Here is a 23,565-nt window from a genome sequence, read left to right as displayed (position 1 = left end):
ACTAATCTGAGCTTTGCTGCTGAGAATATCAATTGTGGTTTTGGACCAACTCTTAGAGTAGCAGCAGCTGCAGTCACTGCCCTTAGGACTGGCAGGCTCAGAGGTGTAATAATTAGTCTGTGCGCAGCTCTCTGATTTGGGTACTCTGGCAAGACCAGCTCCCACCCTTGAGATTTAGAATGAAGTAATCCCTTTGCTCCAGTGTGCTCCAGCTATCCAGCTCTGCTTTCTGGGACAGCAATCCATATTGTACTCTTTGGGATGTTTGGGGTGGTAGAATGGGTTTTTTTGGATGACGAAATGCTCCTGAGCCAGTACAGTATCTTGCGGGCAACTTTAAGAAGAGCTCTCTCTGACCACTTTTTCAGCAGAACAAAGCTTAGAAACAAGATTTGAAAAACAGAAGCATGTAGGCAGAGAATAGCATGAATGGACCCCAAACTTGTGCTACCTGTAGATCAGCAGAGGCAGGTCCTCAACATCTGGTGACTGCAGGTCAGGGGACTCCATGGGAGGCAGCACAGGCTGGTGTGAAACAGTTTGTGATGTTAGTGAATGACTTACCTTCTAGACCTCAGTTTTCTCATCTGTCAGATGGAGCTACTGATACCTCTTCTCTGCCTCAGATCAAAGGACACTGGAAATTCTTTGTCAACTTAAATTGCTTTGCCAATAGGAGACCCTTATGGGCCAGGGAGTGGAAGGGGCGGGAGGGGGCGCTGAGGTCCTGGGAAAAGCAAAGCTGGAAACCAGAGGGGATTGTGTCGGCTTCTCTCAAGTGGAGGCTGATGGAGATATGGCCATCCACCTAATAAAAATTAGGGAACAAATTGGCCAACCTTTACATTGATCTTCAAGGGAAAAATTGGAGAAGTTATAATATTTTGTTGCTTGCTTTGCATTACTCCTTTAAGTCCCAATGCATTTTTAATCTGCTTAGAAATCTTAGAAATCTTGAGTTTAGGAAAAGGCTGAAGCAATAAGTAAGTAAGTAAGTAAATGTGCATTAATTATTTAAGAAAGAAAATAGTGCAGTGGTCATCTCTGGCTTCTGCTTTTGGAACTCGGTTGGTACCCTAGGATCACAGAGAAGAGCACTTGTCCTGTGCTTGTTCCCCTTATTAAGCTCAGCATGTGGCCCAATTAATACAGTGATCCAGAAGGCAAGGGAGGTGGCGGTGGCTTTGTACTGATGCCTTAAGGATGGGGGGATGTGTTCCCTGCCTGGCTCCCTCCTGTCACAGTCCTGGCTCGGGTAGTTGCCTCCTTGTGAGACAGTGAGAATCTGTGCTGTGGCTGCTGCAGCTTCCCCCCTGTGAAATACAATGTAGGAACTATTGATGCATCACGCAGAGCGCTTCCATCTTCTCCGTGGGTCAGAGGCAAGAGTGGAGCTATTGTTGATGAAATGAGGGTCTGAGTGGATTAGAATCAACAAGGTGGCTCATCCAACCAGATGAGAAAGCTGGCTGTTTCTGGGGCTCCATCTCAGGAAGAAGGAAACTCCATTGTGTCCTGGGAGCCGCAAGGCAGAGCCACATGAGCTCTCTCAGCAAAAAGCAATATTGGCTGTTTCAGCCTGCCGTGTCCAGGTAGAGACTGGGTTTGGTTTTTGCTTGTTAGTTGGTTGCTGTTTCTTCTAAGGACATAGTTTTCAACAGCACGGCTAATTTGGAAATACAGAGGGTGGTGAGCAACGAGAATGACACTGGCTACCTAGAGCAGAGGGAAGAAAGGGGTCCCCCAAAGGGGAGACTGGGACACTGGGCTTTCCTGGATCCGGTGGCACCACAGGTCTGAGCCCCGACTCTGACGGCTCTTGCTCCCTCACAGATGGAGCGGCAGCGCCTCGCTCGAGAGAAGCAGATGAGGGAGGAGGCTGAACGCACCAGGGATGAGTTGGAGAGGAGGCTGCTGCAGATGAAAGAAGAAGCAACGATGGCCAATGAAGCACTGGTGATTCACGTCTGAGGGGTTGTGTACCAGGAGGCTCCACAGGACTCTTGGTTTCTGGAGTTAGGCCTCTCGAGGACCACAGATTAGTGACATTCACTTTGACACTTTATTCCAAATAAAAAAAAAAAGTCCCTTTTGTTCCCACCTGCATGGACAGAAGTAGAATTAGGCCAAGTTCATGCGCAGCAGAGCTTCATTTTCACTGTGGGCTGCCTTTAAAGTAGGGCTTCTCAGCCTCAGTGCTACTGACAGGGGAGCCAGATCCTTCTTTGTGGTGGGGGCCCTTCCCTGCATTGAAGGGGGTTCAGCATTTAGCAGTGTCCCTGGCCTCTACACTCTGGATGCCAGCAGCACTTGGTCACCCCTCGATTCTGACAATCAAAAATGTCTCCAGACACTGTTACAAGGCCCCGGGGGTGGGGGTGGGGGTGGGGCAAATATGTCTGGTTTTGAGCCCTGATTTAAAGGGGAAGAACTGAGTTTTTCTCCCTCATAAAGCATAAGCCTTAGCTCAAACAAGTGCTCTAGGAAGGGACTTACTCTTGTTGGTCCTCACAGATGAAAATTGAGGGGCTCTTCTGAAAAACCAAGTCGTGTGACTTGACATCTGTTGCCAGTGTCACCGAGGGGACTCTCAGTGGGCAGTGCCCTGAGGAGCCTGAGATTCTGGTTCTTGCTGACCTGAGTGTCTGACACCAGCTATCAGGAATGCCCCACCACCACCACCACATTCCAGCTGACAGTGTTTTTCTCCCCAGATGAGGTCTGAAGAAACGGCTGACCTCTTGGCAGAAAAGGCCCAAATCACTGAGGAGGAGGCAAAACTTCTGGCTCAGAAGGCTGCAGAGGCCGAACAGGAAATGCAGCGCATCAAGGCCACAGCCATTCGGACAGAGGAAGAGAAGCGCCTGATGGAGCAGAAGGTGCTGGAAGCCGAGGTGCTGGCACTGAAGATGGCTGAGGAATCAGAGAGGAGGTCAGAGCTTGGGTCGGGGGCAGAGGCACCCTTGGCACTGGTGCTGCATCCCTGGGGCAGAACTTGACCGCAGCAGTCCTCAAGCTACTTCTCATCTTCTTGGGGGGCGGGAAGGAGAGCAAGGAAATTTCTTCCTTGATTGCTTGGGGTTGGTGGGGTCTGGTACATAATCCAATCTGGGGACTGGAGCTAGTAGAGGACACAGGAACACAGTTCTCTTGCAGAGTGAGTGTCTCTAGTCAGGCTTGTGCCTTTGTGATAAGCCCTATCCCTCCGATCATGCATCTGCAGGAAAACCATGGAACACGTTGCTTTTAACTGAGAGATAGGAGGCTCTTCTTATATTAAGAAAAAAATGGTTCTTTTCGCTTTTTATTTAGGGGGCATGTGGGGAGACAGCAGTTATTTACCTTTAAAATAGAAACTAAACACCCACTTCCTTGCAACCCTTCCTTGGTGTGAAGTCTCCCAGGGCAAAAGGGAGTGGAGGGCCAGGGTGCCCTGGCTCGTGACCAGATTGAGGGGTCGTGTAAACTGTGCTGCTCAAAAGCATGTAGGTGCTGGATTTTTCTGGTTCTACAGCCTTCAGATCAACACGGTGTATTCCCCACAGCATTTGGCTCTGTTGATTTAGACACTTGAATTTGGCTTTTAGCTACCAACGGGTAGTCACTGTAGTTTTTCTCTCCACTTTTTGCATTTAATTCTGGGAATATGGTTCCTTGTTTCCTACCCTGTCTCAGGTCACTTTCTGCTTGTGGGTCACTTACCTCATGAGTGATGTGTGTTGGGCCTGGTTCCCCGGTCCTGTGTCCTGAAAGTGAAGACCTGCACCAAAGCATGAGGCCCTTGGTACTTGTCTTCCTGCCTGAAGACATTAGACCTTGGCCTGCAGTAGTTTTATTGGCAGCTGTGAAAAATCCCTTCTTTCACATCCTTTTCTTTGTGATTCATCATGAAAGCTTTGATCCAAATTCTTCCTTTGCCCAGCGCAGTCTCACTCAGAAGTGACTCAAAGCTTCTAGCCCATCCCCACGTCTCCTCCCCCTCCACTGATTGCAAAGGTTCATGCAGGACTCTTCTTCCCACCAGCTTCCCTGCTCTTCCAGTTTAGATTTACCAGTGGAAATGGATAATACCCAGAAATGTTATCCTTGCTTTAGATGTTCTGGTTTCCTGTAAATTTCCCCTCATCATCCTTACTTGCCTGGTCTGGTGCCATCCTCAGGATTAACCCAAGTCCATCCTAAGAGGGTAGAGTAGGAAGAGGGTCTCTTGCCTCTACCTGTCATCTTCTGTGGAGGTAATGGCGCCTCCTGTCCTTGTAGGGCCAAGGAAGCAGATCAGCTAAAGCAGGACCTGCAGGAAGCCCGTGAAGCAGAGCGAAGAGCCAAGCAAAAGCTCCTGGAAATCACTACCAAGCCCACATACCCGGTGAGCCTGGGTGGGGGCTGCCAACCTGCAGCTTCTCCGGACACGATGACCTTCCTGTCCCTTCTAGCCCTTCCATTCAAACAGACAAATGGCAGAAGAAGTTATGCAGAAAGCCCAGTTAGGGGCTGGGTCAAACCCCTGGTCTGCCATTTGGCCTTAGACTAGTCACCATTCTGGTTCCCAGATTACAAGCAACAGGGCCTTTTCTTTTTCTTTTTTTTAAAGATCCATTTATTTATGCATATAAGAGCTGGGGTACAGGCCAGAGGTGCGGGGGGTGAGAGGATCCATCAGAGACAGAGTGGGGAGCAGAACAGGCAGACTGACTGAAATACACTGCTGAGGGGAGCAGCGGGCGAGACAGGAAAGGTCTGCTGCACCATGTAGGTTGCTCCCTGGCCGGCTGGGGAATTGAACTTGTGCTGCAGTGACTGACAACAGCTTGATAGTGTTGTCTTTAACCCCTGCACCAGCAGGGAGGCCCAACAGGGCTTTTCTAGCACTGAAAACTTTTTATTCTGCTGTAACCCCAAACTGTCCTTAAGAGAATTTGTTCTCTTGTTGCCAAGCTGAGTGTCACCTTCAACTGCTAATATATACCAAACACCAGAGTTGTAGTCTGGGCAGGGATAGCTTGTATGCTCAGAGTGAACCACTTCCACGCAAGAACCAGCTTCCAGTCTCAATTTTAGACAAGGAGGCAGCCTTCAGTTAAATGGGGTCACAAAAAAATAAAGAATCCCATTCCTTTCCTTTCCTTTGTGCATTCAGTTCAGCAAACATTTTGCACACCTGTTCTGTTTCATATAATACCAAGCAGATGTGGAGTCTGTATGCAGGGTACACAGGTGCTAGAGCGGAGCTTAGCCCACCTGGAGGGTCAGGAAAGACAAGGGGGAGTAGAAACTAGCCAGGTAGGAAATACCAGGTGGGAAGATGATAGGGTATTCTAGGCAAGCCCACGAGGTGCCACTAACACAGAAGTGTGAAGGGCACAGAGGCATATGTTGGCCTGGGTTTGAGGTGGAGAATACAACAGCTTGCTACAGTCATCTGTTCTGGTTCTCTATTACTGTGTAACAAACCACTCCAAACCAATCAGGTAGCTCAGCACAACCATTTATTATCTCCCATGGTGGGCTGGGTTGATAGGCTGTGGTCCTTGCTCAGTATCTCTGGGGCAGTTGCAGGCAAATGGCAGCTGGGACTGAGTCATCTGAGAGTTCATCAGGGCCACAGACCTGAGAGGTGTGTGTTTTTAAAACATACATTAGAAAAAACCTACACATTGTCCTGACATTTTTTTCTTAGCAATAAATCCCGGAGAACATCCAGGATTTTTTTTTATCATATTTCATTGAATGAATGGATTGTAATTCATCTAACCAGTTCCCTATGAGCGGGTATTTGGTCTGTTTTCTTTTGCAATTGTGAACAAAACTATACCAAACATCCCTGAACACAAATCTTTGCACATAAGTTTGGATATATTGGTGGAATAAATTCTCATAAATGGGACTGTGGGGTCAAATTTTCCAATTTGGATGCTCTCTGCAGAGGTTGTGCAATTGTATACTCTTGCCAGTGGTACAGTACTTGGCACTCTTCAGAAATTTTTATGAAGTGTACAAGATAGATCCAGAAAAGAGCCTGAATTATAATTCTATGGTTTGAGCGATTTTCACAAACTCAACACAACCATACACCCAACACTCAGATCAAAAGACAGAATATTCTAGTGCCCCAGAAGCCCCTCTCAGCACTACCTTTAATACCCATGCGGACTCTCTACTTGAGGTCTTGTTGTAATCTCAAATGAATGTTCTGAGCCTCTGCTCTTTCCCAGACACTGTCCTTGACTCAAAGGATCCAAAGATGAAAAAGAGGCAGATCCTGCCCTCAGGAAACTTGCCAACAGCAAAAGGAAGAATACACAGCCAAAAAGGTTTTTTTGGGGGGTAGAATTAGAGAAGTGCCATTAGAGAATCGGAAACAGTGTTCACACACTGAGAGGAAAAGAGTGCCATCTGGCCAGGAGGAATCTAGAAAGACTTTGGTGAGAAATCATAGCATTTGAGAGGGGACTTGAAAGAGAGATGGAGGGCCTCCCTTATGGCGCAAAGGGTTAGGACACAATCTATGAAGCTATCCACAGCCACTGCAGCATGAGTTCAATCCCCGGCCAGGGAGCTACCCACATGGTGCAGCAGACCTTTCCTGACTCACCCCATGCTCCCTTCAGCAGTGTGTTTCAGTCAGTCTGCCTGTTCTGTTCCCCACTCTATCTCTGGTGGATCCTCTCACCCCCCCACACCTCTGGTCTGTGCCCCAGTTCTTCTATGCATAAATGAATAAATCTTTAAAAAAGAAAAAGAAAGAGAAATCGAATAATAGGGAAGGGAAATGGTTTAAGCAAAGGAAGGGAGATAGAAAAGCAAACTGGTCCAAGGGATGATAAATGATGTCATTCATGATTTTGCAGGAAAGTGATAGGAGACACTGAAGAAGTAGGTTGGGGCCATATTTTAAATGACCCTTTCTTTGTTCTGGTATGAAAAAGTCCTCAAAACAAATGTAATTGCTCCACCCCTCTGCTTCAAACCCTACTCTGGCTCCATCTTCTGAATCTAAGCCCCTCAGGGTACGGGGGCTTTGTGATCTGACTCCAGTCAGCCACCTGCCTTTCCACACTGGCTCTGCAGACACTCAGCATCTCACTGATTGCTGTCTGCCCTGCCCAATGTCAGGCTTCTTGCCTGACAAGCCTTCTCCTCTGGCACATCCTCTGAAGCCAGCCGAACCAGCAGTTCTTCTAGTGTACCTTTTTCAGCTCCCCAGGTCTCTCCCACTCCCTAGCTACAGTGTTTATCTCATTTAACTATGATGGTCTGTGAATACATCTGTTCACTGAACAAGATTTTCATTTGCTCATAGCCAGGAGCCCTGTCTTGTTCCTTGTGTCTCCAGCTCCTTAGCACAGGGCCTGGGCATTGCATTTCCTCAATGAAGTAAGTAGGAGTTTGTGTCTAAGTTGGAAGGGCATGAAGAACAGCTACATGTTTGAGGGGCGAAGAGTGATTTGGAATCATTGGGACTGATCACCTGGCAACCTTAAGTGTGTAGGGATCGAAGAGAGGAGACATGGGTGACAGTCGTGACCAGAGGACATCATTGTGCTAGGAGGCCTGACTCATACTGTGCCCATTGCCTTTGTGACTGCTGGAGGGTTGGTGGTTAACACAGCAGTGCCCCTCTGTTCTTGCATAACTTATACCTCCTAATCAGAGATTTCTCATTCATAGCCCATGAACCCGATTCCAGCACCGTTGCCTCCTGACATACCAAGCTTCAACCTCATTGGAGACACCCTGTCTTTCGACTTCAAGGATACTGACATGAAGCGACTTTCCATGGAGATAGAGAAAGAAAAGTACGTAGCCCTTCCCACCCCCACATCCTGCTGGGGCAGCTGGTGAACCAGAGTGAGTCACTCTGCACCTGGGGAAAGTCAAGGGCCACCATAGCAGCTTGTTGCTAGCACCTGTAAAAGTTTGCTCTGTTCTCACTCACTGGAAGAAGAATTTCCTAATCAGAAACGAAGGACACCAGACCAGCATTTAATCTTCCAGGATAAAAACAACACTTGATTGGTGCCCTGGAGTTTATAGTAGCTCAGAAGCTTCCCTAACGGGTAGGACTGGTTGTCAGGGGCTTCCGAGTCAGTCACACTGCTGCTCACATGGGCACAGAGTATGTGATGATGTTCAGAACGTTTCCTAGTTGCGTGCTGTGGTGGCTGAGCTCTCTAGCAGCTTCCATGCTTATTTTTTTTTTTAAAGATTCATTTTATTTATTTATGCATACAAGAGCTGGGGTGTATGTAGGTCAGGTGCAGGGATAAGAGGATTCACCAGAGTGGGGAGCAGAACAGGCGGATTGACTGAAATACACTGCTGAGGGGAGCAGCTGGTGAGACAGGAGAGGTCTGCTGTGCCATGTGGGTCAGCAACCTGGTCAGGAATTGAACTCGTGCTGCAGTGGCTGCTGATAGACTCATAGTGCTGAGACTTAACCCCTTCTGCCAACAGGGAGGAACAGCTTCCATGTTTAGAACATGTCTCACTGGAGGCCAAGGAAGCATCCAGGGCAGTGACCAGGATGGGCCAGCCCTGGTGTGTGGGCCAGTGTTGACCAGAGCCTGGCCTGTCCTATTGCAGCAGCTTCTGCTGCACTGTCCTTCATGTCACTTGTCCAAAATGAGAAGGAGTCCCCCTACAGAGGAAGTCTTCTACCTGAGGTCCTTCCAGTTCCCGGGGCTGTAGGTAAACTGACCAGCTCTGCCACAGCTGCCAGGGGATAGTCACAGTAGCTACCATGTATCGGGTGCTTGGGCACTGGGGTTTTTTAGCTTTAATTAATTCCCAGTAACTAACTGACATCAAAGGTAGGGTTTAGTGTTCTCATTTGTAAATGAGAACTCAGATGTAAAGCTTTTAATGAGCTCACCTAGTATCCCACAGCTGAAGAGGAACAGAACAGGGATTTAGCTCCAAGCCCACCTGCCTTTATAGCCTGTGAGCTCTCACCTTGGTCCGTATTCTCGAGTAAACCTCTGGGAGTTTCTCTCTGGAGCCCAGCACGTGTGGCCTCGAGGAGGGCTGTTTCTCTTTGGGCTTGTACTCTGAGGTGTGGATAAGTAGCCAGTGAACCAGACTCTCTCTCCCAGTCCTTCCGCCTTTCACCAAGGCCCAGGCATTCTAGGCATGGTTGTGGTCAGGGTGAGGCTGCATCCTCTTCTGTGTCCGCTTTTTATGGTTTCTGTTTCCTTCCTCACTACCCTTGCACTGTTGACAGAGTCTATACACCAGCCATGAGAATCACTACAGATCGTTCCTTGGTATTTATTGTGTGGTTTGCTGATTCATGCCCTTTTAGCTGGATACTTCATGCTTCCCAGATTTTCAGCCATCATAGACACTGTGTGTCTACTTGCAAGTGATGGTGGGGATTGTTTTCTTCCCGGTGTTGGCTGAGCAAACATGTGTCATCCCAAAACAAGTAGGCTCCACAGCCTGTCATAAAAGGTCACTTGAATAGAGTTACTGCCCTGAGAAGGGTTGAGATGGGGAGGCTGTTTTAGGTGCCAGGAGGCTTGTTTTTGTAGAGAACTAAAAGCTATTCTGAAAGTATTTGTAGAGCACTTCATGAAAGTTTGCAGAGAGCTCTCCTGTGCACTGCTGCCATCACTATCCCTATTTTACGGTCAAAGAAACAGGTTCAGAGCAGCTCAGTGACTGATTCAGGGTCCCGTGGCCTCTGAGTGGTCAGGTAGATCTGAACTCCAGTCTTCCGGCTCTGGGTCCCACACCAAGAGCTCACGGGTCATGGAGCACCTCAACCCTGATATGTCTCACTGTTTGCCGAACCTGTGATTCACGATGTCCTCTTGCCGGCAGAGTGGAGTACATGGAGAAGAGCAAGCACCTGCAGGAACAACTCAATGAACTCAAGACAGAGATCGAGGCCTTAAAACTCAAAGAGAGGGAGACAGCCCTGGATATTCTGCACAATGAGAACTCTGACCGGGGTGGCACCAGCAGCAAGCACAATACCATTAAAAAGGTACTGAATCTCTTGTCTTTTGCTGATCAGGACAGTCGTTAATGAAATGTGAGGTTGGCATCTGGTTTCTTCAGAAGCTGAGTCATTAGACTGTTGTCATTTTTTATATGTTCTTAATTGAGGAAATTTTTTGACTCGTGCCAGAAAGGGAATTTAATCTGCCAATGACTGTGAACCCATCGGCTTGATGGAAGGGAGCTTGTGTTAAAAGCTCTGATGAAATGAGTCCCTGTTACAGGATGGGTTTTGATCCATCATTTAGTAGTAAAGCAGTTCTGTCTTTTAAGCCGAGGGGAGTTATGCCCAGGGAGCTGCCTTACTTAATGAAAAAGCAAAAGGAAATGGAGGCTGTTGAGAAAAGGCTCCTGTTCTAGACTTTTAGTGTTTGTAACTGGCAAGGACTATGAAATTCTATTCTTGGTCTAGAAACTAAATTTTGAATTTTTAATGTTTTTCATACTTAAAAGAAAGTGTTGAGAAGAACCTCAATATTTTAAATGAGGAGACTTCACTTATGTTGCTAATCATTCCCTATCTTTCTCCACTGGTATTTTGAGCTTTCAGAATTTTAGAGAAGTTAAATTCTATACTAATTATTGGCCCAAGAGCATACTTCTTTTACCTTGGGCCAAGTAGCAAGCTGCTCTCCTGCTTGTGATATCTGCCCCTGACTGATGGCCCAGCATCAGGTGAATGCCTGTAAAATGTCACTCAGATAAGATCATTGCATTTAGATAATGATAATTTCCATAGGGTTAATTTTTTTACTTACTCTTGAAAACGGTCTCCCAGTGTAAAGAATTATCTGTTTTCAGTGATTAAGCTGAATCTGAAAACTCAGGAGTCTGTATCTACCTGCCGTTGTTGATGGATACAGTTGGGAGTCCCAAAAACTCTCTTCACTCCAGTTGGTATGGCACCTGGTAGAGAATTCCTTTTAAAAGGGTAACCTAGAAAGAAAGACACTTCCACATTCTGTGTTCTTCTTTCCTCTGACTTCTGTTATTTACTGGGTTTCTCTTCCAAAACCAAGTAATTAACAGTTAACAGAAGGGGGCTTAAAGTGAGGCCTCAGCTAGCGAGCAGACAGAAGAGAAGTAGAACCATGACTGGGCCAGTGAGCCAGTCAGCCCTCAAGGGCGCTACCTCGGCCTGTCCGGGCCCGCCCCTGCCTTTTCTCCCTGCCCCCCACTCCAGGCGCTGGGAGCAGTCACATCATTAAGCTGTTGCAGCGAGCTGGGCCCTGGGCGGCAGCAACCTGGAGTGCTGAAAGCTGGAGAGACCCATTTCCAAGCCATAAAAACAAACAAATGAAGTCACTTGTCACAGTTTCAGGCCTGTCTGAGCATTTTGCAAATGCATGTGGCATTGTTGATATCACAGGGTATGTTTTGTTTTTCTTCATTTTATTTTGCTGGTTTAGCCTCAAGCCCAAGGCAGAAGACCTATCTGCATTTGAGCCTTCAAAGTAGGTTACTCCCAGGTACTCTGTATGTGGTGATGGTACTCCCTCTGTGATACTAACCTATGCATGAGCTTGCCTGTCTCTGTCCCCAGGCACGTCAAGCCCTCCTGAGGACAGGTGGCACTGGGAACTGGCCGCAGCATGCTTTGAGTCTGAGAGCAGGCATTGTTCCTGGGGGGCTGGTCCAGCCTCCAGGGGTCTAGAAGGCTGCCTCATTCTGAAGAGCATGTCATGGGACTGTAAAACCAGTTGCCCTTCACATCTTGTGTCATTGTTGGGCTGGGGAAGGTCATGGCTTCTTGTCCAGTCAGGTCTGTCTGAAAATCCTTTGTGTTGGTGGCATATGTCTTAGATCAATAACCCTAGCATGGAAACAGGGTCATTTTGAGTGTCTCTCAAAATGAACTCAAGATCAAGCCCTTTCGTGTGGTGACATGCTTGCACCTGGCAGCTGCTGGTTGTGGAATGAAGGGGCTGCCCATGCTCTCGCCTCGTCCTCTAGAGCCTTGCCTTTCTGTCTCCATTCCTATTCTTCTCAAGCAAAGCAAACCAACAGCACGGAGGTGTGGTCTGTTGTCATTCTCAGCGAGCCAGCTGTCTCTCAGTTCTCTGAAGACTGTCTTCTGCCTTAGCTCCCCGCGGCCTGGGGTAGAGTCACGGTCAGCATGAACTCCCACGGGGACAGTAGTTGCGGGCCCCCAGTAGACAGGCAGTCGGTGGTGGTTGAGTGAATTAATTTAATACTGCTTTTCTTCTGCAACAGTTTGTTGTTCTCCCAACAAGACTGGGCAGTGAAGATAATTGGTGCCTGATAATAAAATAGCATCCTGCCTCCGTTCCTCGCCTAATCCCCAGTAGTCCCCAGGCTGGCAAGGCCACCTCCATCCAACAGTCACATAGGATGTGTCCTTTGGAGTCCTCACTGCCACTTCTGATACTAGAATAAAATAAGCTCATTGGAATCTTTCTACCAAAAAGTGAGATCTGGCGGAAGAGAGATCCTATTTGTGGTTGTTATCCAAGCAAGAGAGGTTAGCTATTAAAGTCCCAGGTGGATCTATAAGATGGAGTTGAGCTGCCAGTGGTTCCAAAAGCCCATAGCATAAACCCTGACTTGTGTGGCACTTTTATTTAGCAGTCTGCTGTCTCTTCAGCTTTCATACTGCTCATAGGTTGGTGTTTAGTGCCCCAACACCTAGCAGTGCGTGCCCTGAGCAGACCCACATTGGAATGACAGGCGGATCGTCTGTTCATGTAATGACCCTGTGGTACTGAGGGGGGGGGCGGGGGGGCCCTTTGCTTCCCTGAACTTTGTGACCAAAACAGGGGCAAGCAGATACCCCTTTTTGTTTCCATCTATGCGGTCACAGATTCTGTGCATACGACCACTCTGTTCCACCTCGGTATGATTTCATCTTTCTTCTTTCTGTGATAATTCAAAATATTGAAATTCTTCAGGGGCCTGGTTTTTACCATCAGTTCTCACAGAGCTGTTACTGCAAACAAGTGAGGTCTGATTTGTAGTCAGATCTGTACTGCTCCTAGAACATGGACAGAAACCTTTTTTTTTTTTTTAATGTCTTGATATGAACTTGTTTTCAAAGCAGGCTGCTAGGCTCTAGTTAATCAAGAATTGTGATTAATTAAGGGTTAATAAAGCATAGGCTTGGCTTTAGTGCAGTTGGGGTTGTGTCAGCATCACTGATGAAATAATGGTAGTTTTGCTGCGTGTAAAGTTTGGTGCACTTCCAATTTTCTAGACTTCAGTGCTCCTGCGACAGCTGCCCAGGACTAACCTCCCACCACCTGCCTGTGCTGGGGTGGCTCCGGGGTTGTTCCCACTGTAGTATAGGGTGAGGAGAGCCTCGCTGAAGAGAAACACCACTTGAGGCTTTGGGGGTGTGGGCACCTAGAATGTTAAGGGCAGAGTTCCATCCAGAAAGCCTGGGATGAGAAATGCAACGTTTGTTGGTGAACTGGAGAGTGTCCAGGATCCTGAAAGCTCATTAATCTTGGTTCAAACCAGCCTGCATTGATTTTTGTATTGTTTTTAGTGGTTTGTGATCATGGGTTTCTTCTCCTGAAGGCTTATTCTCCTACATACTGAGATCCAGGCACATCTCCTTGCTTTCAGTTCCCTTCTGCCTCACCGAGAGGTCTTGGTGTCTGACACCGTCCCAGCAGTCTCCTCAGGGCCTGAGTAACACTTAAGTTGATTCCAGGAATTTACTCTTGGGTGATGGGGGGTGGGGGGGCTACCATGTCCCCTTGGTAATGCTGAGAGGCAGTCCAGTGCAGATAATCCAATTTAGCCTTGGTCTGCCACTTTCTCTATAATTCTTACTTTTGCTTAAGGCTCAGTGTTCTCACCTGTAAAAGGTGAATAAAAACAGCCCTGGCCCCAAGGATTAAATGAGGAAATGCCTAGCAAACACTTACCCTAAGAGCTGGCCAAGGCTTAGAAATATATAAAGAAACAGGGCCTCCCTGGTGGCGCAAGGGGTTAAGCACAGCACTGTGAAGCTATCCGCAGCTTCTGCAGTACAGAGTTTGATCCCCCAGCCGGCCAGGGAGCTACCCACATGGCACAGCAAGACCTCTCCTGCCTCGCCCGCTGCTCCCCTCAGGAGTGTCTTTGGTCCATCTGCCTGTTCTGCTTCCCCCTCTCTCTGGTAAATTCTCTCACCCCCTGTACCTCTGGCCCTAGCTCTTATATGCATAAAGAAATAAATCTTAAAAAAAAAAAGAAATATATAAAGAAACAAATCTGCTTGTGAACCTATGGTAAGGGACACACCACATTATGTGCACAACTCATAATAAGCATATTCATAATTGTATTAATTTCCATGTGTTTGGAGGTTAAAAAAAACACACACAAAACTTTTTAAAAGCCAGAATTCACTGGTTCCCTGATTTGAGTTTGTGAGGTATATTTTCCTCTTCCTACTAATCTGAACTCCCCACATTTTCATTTTTCTCAATTGATAATCAGTGCAACTGGTTTTGGCATTTGCATCTGAGTCAGAGCAGCACTAGTGATCAAAAGCTGCCTTTGGGAACCTAGCTTCCTTTCATTCTTGAGGGAGCGACATGTGCTCCAGGCATCTGAGTCTTTAGAGTGAGGGGTATAAGATCCGCTGGTGAGGCTGGGGTGAGGGGGGAACAGGGTTTCTTGGGCTTTGAACTTCTTGCCTTCAGAACCACAGTGAGGATGGTGCCAGTGGCAGCCGGGTGTGACTTAGCTGTGCCACACATTGGAGTGACAGTGTGGCCCCAGAGCACGCCTTTGTCAGTACCTTTGTCCCCTCTCAAAAGACAGGTTTCTCCCTCCTCAGCCCTGAACTCATCATGGTTTGTGGGCCTGTGGCACCAAGGAAGCATGGAATTTCAACACACATCAACAGATGAGAAATCATGGAGACTGTGGAGTTTAGAAAGCTTATTTTATTAGTAAACAGTTTGAATTGTCATGGTCCAGCTGTGGTTTCTGCTGGTGCAGGAACAGGAATGAAGAACCTTGACATGTATCTGAAGCTCTGGTTGCTTTTCTCGGATTAGGAAGACATATAAGCCCAATGTCATCTTCAGTCTGCACTGACTCCCCTTGGAGATGCAGGGCTGGCGAAGTGAAGTAGAACACTTGAAACACCCTGGGAAGTGATAAATCACAGGGCAAAATTGAATATGCGTGAAAGGCAACTCCCACAATTAAAACAAACGGCCAGAGCCTCCGTGGTGACCTCTGGTCTGCATTGGCTGCCTCGAAGAGGGCTGCCCACAGTTTATGTTCCTTGTGCGGTTAATGTGTGCAGCCCTCCTGCAACGCTCATCTTGGGACTTGAATGGCTCTGCCTGCTTTGGAAACGGCATTGTCTGGTGAAGCACCCTCGGCCTTGACATAAAAGGCAGTGCACTCCTCCCCAGCTGCAGAACAACCCTTTGTTGTCAGAACAGGCAGAGATGGGAGGAAGGAGGAGAAGAAAGAGGGTGGGAGTGGGGCAGGGAATGCGGATTAGTGAGGAGCAGCAGCAGCTCCAGAGGTGGCCCTGGAGCACACAGAAGAGAGTGCAACCGCAGCCTCCACAGCACTGGTTCGATTCCCAGCGGGCCAGGGAGACTCCCACATGTCGATGCAGACCTCTCCTGTCTCGCCCGCTGCTCCCTCAGCAGTGTATTTCAGTTAGTCTGCCTATTCTGCTCCCCGCTCTGTCTCTGGTGAATCCTCTCACCCTCCCGCAACTTTGACCTGTACCCCAGCTCTTGTATAAATAAAAATAAATCTTTAAAGGAGAAAAAAGAAGAAGAAGAAGAAGAAGAAGAGAGTGCAGTGTTACCTGAACTCTTCCCCGGCTCTATGGGAGACCCGGGAGGCATTGGGAGCCGTGGACTGGGTGCAGGGAGTACATTCTCCCAGATGGGAAGCCTGGGCTCAGCCTTGGAGGCTACTCCTGCCTTATACTGTACACTTCATCTCCGGGGGTCTCTTAACTGTTGCGGGTTCACGGTTTTCTTGCTTGTTTCTTGGTAGCTCCCTAGATAGAAGATAGTATCAGCCTCTTTTTCCCAAAGACCACAACCCAGCCCCTGTTTTTGATTAAGAGACTTTCTCCAACTGTTTTCCCTTTGAGAGGCTTTGAGGTGCCTACAAACCCTGCCTAGCCCTACTAGGATATTTTATGACCATTTGAAAATGCCTGAGGACATTATTGGGTCTTATTTGATGCAGTAAAACATCCCATTTGGTCCCTCAGCACTGAAGATATGTTTCAGTGCAGCTTTCCTCCAGCACCTGATTTGTTACTGCAACAGTGGGAGGGATGCACACTCATTCTGCAGGCTCGAGGTTCTGTTCTTAGATCCTTGCCATGATGTCCCTTCTGATATTGGCAAATTAAAAATGACATCAGTGTATCTGCACCTTTTTCCTAAGTACTCGCTCAGCGTGTTCTATAGCTGTCAGTTAGTTAGCCTCCACCTGCCCAGTGAAGTGAATCAGGCCGATCAGTCCATTTTCCAGGTGGAGGGATGGAGGAGCAGAGAGCCCTGCTTGCATCATACATGCAGCTCCAGACACAGGCAGACACCAGTCTTCGGGCATCTTTCTGCTGCTTTAGGTCCCTAAAGAATCAATATACAAAAAGGACCCCCCTGGGTTTTCCCTGGCAGGCTTCTTTTTAAAGCAGATAAAATAGCTAACACCAAATTAGAAGTGTTAATTGGGATGGACTTGACCTTTCATCCTACCTCTGTTTAGGGATATGCTGTGGACAGCCCTCTCCTTGTGGGCATCTCCAGATAGCATTTGGGTGCAAGCTGTCACTAGCAAGACCGGCAGGAAAGCTTCATCTGGCCAGTTTACAACTGCTCCCTCCCTTCACCAGCCCTGCCCCCTCAGCTCAGGTCTGGAAAGGGGAATGTTTATCACACCATAAACCAAAGATTATGTTGGAATTTGTTGCCGCTGGATTTGGCTGTCACCTTTCTGCTCCAGAGTCTCCCGGTGAATCCAAGTGCCAGAGAATCTGCATGTCCTTTTCTCTCTGTTCCCTCCCCCGCTCCTTCATTTTCAATATGTAGTGCTGGAGAGGAAGTATAACATGATTTTAGGGCTCGCATTTCAATTCCACTGCATTTTTATGGGACAAGCAGAGTCTCAGCGCCTGAAGTTATTAGGTTAGTATCTAAAATGGGTTCAACATTGTGGGTCTTAATGTTTAAAATGAATTAGGTGGCCCCCTCCCACCTTCCTTTTTGTTCCCTAGGGACAAGTGGATTGAGGCAAGGCCCCTAGAGACTAGTTGGAGGAATCCTGGTGCTCTGATTAGTTTTGTTCTCCCAGCTTAATTGTAGAGCTTCCTTTCTCTTATTATTGATAGCCAAAGTGGCTCTGTGTCCTGCCCACCCCCACATCACTCCCTTTTGCTTTAGGAACAAGATTATCACAATGCGGCCTTGTGAATCAATTTTCTCTATGTGCTGATGAAAGTGTAATTCATTCTTAATCAAGCAGCTTTGCTGCTGCAGGCTCAGTGCCGGAATACATTTAGTTACCCTCCCATCACTTTGGGAAACGATCCCCCTGAAAGGACTTTCAGAGGAGAACTGGAAGGAGAGAGTTGGCAGCCAGTCTTGTGCTGTTTTTCCAGTAGGGGGCAGTCTTGGGAATGATGCTGCAGTTGCCTTTGTGACTGGAAGCCTTCCAGGGCGCCTGACCTGGAGGCATTGGTGAGCCTGCTGCTTGTCACAGGTGCCTTTGGGTTTGGGGTCTCTAGACCCTGGGCCCTCTCTCAGGAGTGGGCAAGTGCCCACTTGTGTCCCCATGGGCTGGCTGAAACCCTCCCCCTCCCCCTGTTGAGTCTGCATGTTGTGTGCCTGTCCTCATTAGGGAGAAACTGCTGGGTACCAGGTCCTTTCTGGGGTTGCAAGGAGCCAGCCTCCTATCTTTTTTTTTTTTTTTTCAACAAATTTATTTATTTTATTTTTTTTTTTTTTAAATTTTCTAGAGGCATGTCTTATTTATTTATCTATTTGTTTGTTTGTTTGTTTGGTTTATACATGCACTGGGTACAGTCAGAAGCCGGGAGGGTGAGAGAATTCACCAGAGCCAGAGCGGGGAGCAGAGCAGGCAGAAGGACCGAAGTACACTGCTGAGGGGAGCAGCGGGCGGCAGGAGAGGTCTGCGCGCCATGTGGGACCCTCCTCCGGTGGCCGGGGAGCAGCCGGGGATCGAACCGGCGCCGCAGAGGCCGCGGGCAGCTTCGCAACCCAGCGCTCAACCGCTGCGCCACCTGGGACAGCCTCCTATCTTTTTAAGGAGACTGACATGTCTCTTGAATCTGAAGTGGCTTAGATTGGGTGGACGTGTCCATCTGGTCATACCACACACAGTTTCAGGAGGGTGAGGAGGGCTCGCTCTGTCCAGTCACCCCCTGTCCTGCCCTTTCACAGCCTGGTGACTTTCACGAACAACTGGCAGTTGGAGGGCGAAATGAACAGGGTAAAGTCACTCTGCCAGAGTTTGGATGCTGGACAGGAAGGATGAGCCCTGCCCAACAGGTGAATTGGAGCCCCCACAAGATTCCAGCCTGGCTGCCTAGATCTGCAGCCGAAAGAGAAGAGGAAGTTTGCCTGCTCAGAATGGATTGGATTAGTGACAGATTCGAACAGCCGGTTGGTTCAGTCAAGAGAGAACTTAATTCCTCTTGTATTATTCACACGGCTGATTTTAATCAGATGTGAAGAGACAGCTGGAAGAGAGAAGCGGGTCAGCCCAGTGCCTGGTGAGGAAACTTTGTGTTCTTTTAGTCATCTTCAGGGAACTGGCAAGAGCACAGTGGACTGGAGACTTTGTGAGGATCTGTGTGGTTTGCCGCTTCCCAGAGGAGCGGGCATGACCACTAGGACTCCTGTGACTGGCCCGGGTCTGGATGCACTGTGGCCTGTGGAAGGCCTGTGACAGCCCAGGTCGCCGGCTTCTGGCAGAGTTCTACCTGCTTGTCCTCAGAAGGATTCAGAGCACTGGACCAGGTTTGGCAGGGCCCAGAATCGTGCAGCCATCATCGGGAGACCCTGCCTGTCTATCTGTGTCCTGAGGCTTTTCTGCTTTATCGCCGACTAAAATTCGGAGATCTCTTCCCGGACGGCCTTGGAGATTCACTGTGGCCTCCGCAGTGTGCTCCTAAAGCCCGCAGCCCGCACACTCGGGGAATCCCCTCAGTTGCCCTCTCCTGGCAGGGCAGGCCAGGTGGTGGGCATGGAGGGGCATTGTTATAGCACCGGAGCAGAGCAAATGCAGGCTGGTGGGTGGGACTCAGGAGACCCAGCTTCGGTTCTCACAGTGCATGGTGAGGAGGCGCAGGCCCAAGTCAGATCATCTCCATGGGGCTCTGCTGGGCCATGCTGAGAGCCAGGATGGTCGGTCACTGAGCAAGAAAAAGGACCAAATGTTGACACAGGCTTATAGGCATTAGGGTGTGAGAGGGTGACAGGAAGCCAGGACACTTGTTAGCTGTTTTTCGTGGGTATGCAAAGAAGACCCAGAGAGGCAGTTTATTTTATGAAGGGAGGGCTAGCTTTGTGTCATTTCCTCTGAGCCTCCCCTTTCTCTTTATGAAAACTTCCTGCTTGTAGCTGTACTGTAAATGTGACATTAGTGAGCTTTCTAGAAACAGCAGGTGGTGAAGTGGTGATCCGCAGGTGAGGAGAGTATGCCCAGCCTCTCCCCGCCTGCCTCCCCCACCTGCTCTTCAGCAGGAGCTGTGCCTTCCTGTGTAAGATTTGGGGAGTGCCGGCCAGCTCAGGAGGAGGATATTTTGATGTCTAAGATAAAGGATGCTGCTGAGATGGAAGCAGGCAGAGGCTGTGGTGGCGACTGGAAGGATTCCAGCAGTGGGCAGTAGATTCCGGTGGTGATTCTCTGATGACAGAGCTAACAGAACTGGAACTGTATACCCAGGAGCTGTACAGTAAGGGGAACAGGTGGGAGCAGTGGTGGCCAGGTCTGGCTCTGGGTCGAGGCAGGAGGCTCCATCTCCCCCTGGCATCAGCAACTGCATCTTAGCTTCCTCTGTCCAGGGCCTCTGCCTGTCCTCCAGCTGCCTGGTACCTCTTGCTGAGGCCCCTTGTCTGTGGTGCTTACTTCTGCTTGACCAGAGAATTTGACTTAGTGACACACATTCCTTGGGGCTGGGGCACAGCTTTCACTTTTGCAAGGTAAGAGGTCAGGCTGAGCTCCTGCTGTGGGGTATGGGGTGGGCAGTCCAGGAAGCATCCTACCCATTCTAAGAGGGTTTTGCCTCCTAACGAGCACAGCTTCCAATAACTGGAATCTGGTGCTGCCCGAGCTGCCAAAACCCTCCCCTGGCTCTTGGAGGGGACAGCCAGCATGCTCCTCTGATAGGGGATCCAGGAATTCTTGGAGCCAGTGTTGTACAAATGGGCAGGAGGCTCTCGGAGGCCCCCACAGCCTGGGCTCCCTGCCTGGGGACATGGCCAGGCCTCTCAGGGGCATCCGCTTGCCCTGCCTTGGACAGCAGGAGCCCAGGGCAGCACATCACACTGCCTTCACCTGCACCCACTTCTAACCTGCACTCTGCTCTGCTCCCCCCACGGGAAAGAGGAGCCAGAACTGGGGGAAGAGGAAACATTTTGACACTGCTATTAGTACTAACAGCTGCTGAGTTCTCATCATGCTGCAGGCACAGTGCTGAGTGCTTCCCAGTCACTCTGCACGTCACCGGGGACTGCCACCACCTCCGCTTCACAGTGGAGAACTGAGGCCAGGGGGAGTAAGCGACCTGCCCAGGGCTGCACGCTGGTCGGTGGCCCAGATGAGCTTTGGGTCGGGTTGTGCTTTCGGAGCAGGCTGTGAAGTGGTGTGTAGAAGGGCTCTAGGCGGGGCCCTGTCTCCTGAGGATCTGGGATCAGGTGTGGGAAACACCTGAGTGGGGACACTGGGACACTGGGTTTCACACCTTTTACCTTTTGATTTAAACTCTTCTCCCCAGGGAATCCCCCCCCCACCCAACCCCTTGAGTGTCCTCCTTTGTTCTTCCCCAGGAACCATCCTGGTTCCCATTATCACAGAGCACTTAACTTCTGGCCCTTCTCTGACTGCATTTAGAGAGAAACTCATCCAAACCTGTTTCCCTTCTGGAGGGAGTTCCATTTCAGCAAAGAAATGAAAGCCCTCTCCATTCCCATTAGAGCTGGGCTTTGGGCTTTCCAAAGGGCTCCTGAAATTGGTTCCATGGAAGAAAACAGCTCAGATGCCTCCCTGCGTTCAGCTTGTTAGTCAGGAACTTCAAGGCCAAAAAATTTGGCAGGATTTAAAGAGCTGCCTCTCAAGCTGTCTCATTTTGGGTGCGCTGATGGTGAAGTGTTTGGGTCTAGTCTTCCTCCCATCCTTGGCGTCGTGGATGGTAATGAGGACTTTTTTTGGATTCAGAGACTATAAGAGGTCAAGGGAATGGGCCAGACCATCTAGCCTCCCACTGTGGTTTAACTCCAGAGGAAAGAGACTCAGAAGGTCCAGGGCGCCTGAGGCTACACAGTGAGCTGGTGACAGAATTGGTGCCTTCTCCTGCCTGTGTGGTGCTCTCACCTTCCTCACACATCTCACCTGGTTTCATTAGCGCATATCTCTTATTCACTCAACAAACGTTTGCGCTCCTATTAGGTGCAAAGCATGAAGTTAAGTGGTTTGGGGGATTGAAAACCAATTGCTGGCTGAGAAACCCGGTCTTGTCTGAGTGGTTGATTTCAGGAGTAGAGTAGGGAGCCAAGTGCTTCTGTTTGGGGAGATCCTAGAAGTTGCCTCCAAAGTTAGGAAGCTGGGGTTCAGCAGTGCAGGAGGTAGGAAAGTCTAGTGTCTCATCCTTCACACCAGGAGCTCACCTTTGATCCCTTCCTCCCTTCCCTGTCTCCCAGCTCTGTGCTGCTCAGGGCAATGCTCTTCCGCTCTTCCGGGGAGGCCTTAGTTTCTGGCGGAACACTGCCTGTGGGCACCGTCCTCCCTGCCTGAACCAGCCCCACCGACAAAAGCCTCTTGCCTCCCAGTTCATGGAAGGAAACCCCCTCTCAGCTGCTGGGTCATGGGCAAGTCAGCCCTAGGCCACCTGAGGAACCAAGGAGCAGAAGGGACAAGCTCTTACTCATGCAACACAGGCCTGCCTTGCATGAGGCCGTGTTGCCTTGCCCAGTGGCATCTCCAGGGTATGAGGACCCAGGCATTTACCCTGACAGGCTGTTCCTGTGAGCCCTGGCAAGGATTAGCATCCCAGGCTGGCACCGCTGCAGACAGCACATCACAGAGGTCATCTTTGAGGCTCTTTTGTAGACGGGAATGTGAAACTCTGTTTAAATGTCCAGGGATCTCATGCCATTGTGAGATGACATTTTCCTGCTGACGTGCTTTTGCCCCACCAGCCTTCCCTCCTGGCATGTCTTCATTTGTCACCTCCTCATTTGAATTCTTGGGCAACTCTGGACTGATCACCAGCTTCTTGAACAGCTATTTGAACAGTCTTCCCTTTCATTCCAAACCACCTTTGAGGTTGGTCCACAGCAGGATGGCACCCTGTTACGAAAGAGCGGAAATCGGTCCCCCTTCAACTTCTTCTTTGCTTCCTTGCAGCTCACCTTGCAGAGTGCCAAGTCCCGAGTGGCCTTCTTTGAAGAGCTCTAGCAGGTGACCCAGCCACCCCAGGATCTGCCACTTCTGCTGCTCCCTGCACCGGCGGGATGGGTCAGACAACGCGGGAGCCATCTGTAGTTGAGCTGTCTGGGAGCTTCCGTGGGAGCTCTGGAACTTTCCCCAGCTGAGTGGAGAGCCCAGCCCCCTTCTTGTGCAATTGCCTTGAACCTTGACCCTGCAGAGCTCTCTCTCACAGGGTTTGAGTTCTCCTCACCCGAGTCTTTAAATTTTTTGAGAAGTATTTGTCTTTCCTTGTCTATCGAGGGGTCCTATTTCTCCTTCGTGAAAGGTACCCTGGGGTGTGCATCTTACTGTCCAGTGCTGGGAAGTGGTTGTAGGGAATGAAGTGCACAGTCCCCCTGGAGACCTGGAGACTGGTGCTAACACCAGGGTTCCAGAACATTCATCTGCTCCTGTTGAGATGAATGGCATGCATCTGTTGAGGTACTGACATGCAGAGAAGAAGCATGGCCCACCCGAACCGAGGCCCAAAGCGACCTGCCTGCACATCGTCAGTGACCATATGCCCACTGCTCACAGCGAGCCAAGCGATGGGCCCTGGGCCCAGGCACCCTGGGCAGCCGAGCCATCTCGCTGCCAGCTGGCAGGGAATGGGAAAGGGAGCTGTGACTGGGGAAAGATTTTAGGTAGAAGCTGTGATGACGGTCTGGCTGCCAGCAGAGGGTCTGGGAGGCCAGTAGAGCCTTGTAAGAATCTGCACCACACAGAACATTCATGGAACTCCTACCACCCCAGACCAGGGTCCTAGAGGCACGCAGGGAGCCAGGTATGTCTTCCCCACTTCCCTTCAGCCTTAGCCTCTCCTGCCTGTGCTGGACAGGGGTCTCCCTGTCATGCTCTAGTCGGCACCTGATAGCCCAGCCCTGACGGGGGCAGGGAGGGCTCTTAAGGCAC

The 23,565-nt window shown here is 49.5% G+C and overlaps 1 protein-coding gene across 13 annotated transcripts in view; it reads left to right on the top strand.

Moving 5' to 3' along the window:
* NF2 (NF2, moesin-ezrin-radixin like (MERLIN) tumor suppressor) overlaps positions 1 to 22,648 on the top strand; it is a gene marked incomplete at both ends in the record, with an annotated part of 73,089 nt that extends 50,441 nt beyond the window's left edge. For 5 of the 13 annotated variants that reach the window (XM_084253281.1, XM_084253275.1, XM_084253280.1 and 2 more), the window contains 6 exons: positions 1,834 to 1,956; positions 2,715 to 2,932; positions 4,261 to 4,366; positions 7,669 to 7,796; positions 9,823 to 9,988; positions 22,591 to 22,641. In XM_084253281.1, coding sequence (XP_084109407.1) covers positions 1,834 to 1,956; positions 2,715 to 2,932; positions 4,261 to 4,366; positions 7,669 to 7,796; positions 9,823 to 9,988; positions 22,591 to 22,641 — 792 coding nt within the window. Of the gene's footprint in view, positions 1 to 1,833; positions 1,957 to 2,714; positions 2,933 to 4,260; positions 4,367 to 7,668; positions 7,797 to 9,822; positions 9,989 to 11,411; positions 11,448 to 22,590 lie in introns of those variants that run through there. The other 8 variants (XM_084253276.1, XM_084253284.1, XM_084253283.1 and 5 more) reach the window with 3 other exon arrangements.
* Between the last annotated feature and the right edge of the window lie 917 nt (positions 22,649 to 23,565).

The sequence above is a fragment of the Talpa europaea genome, assembly GCF_964194135.1.
Source record: "Talpa europaea genome assembly, chromosome: 14".
In the NCBI taxonomy this organism is placed as follows: Eukaryota; Metazoa; Chordata; class Mammalia; order Eulipotyphla; family Talpidae; genus Talpa; species Talpa europaea.
Note: the sequence above shows the minus strand (reverse complement) of the source record. Positions and strands in the feature narration are given on the sequence as shown.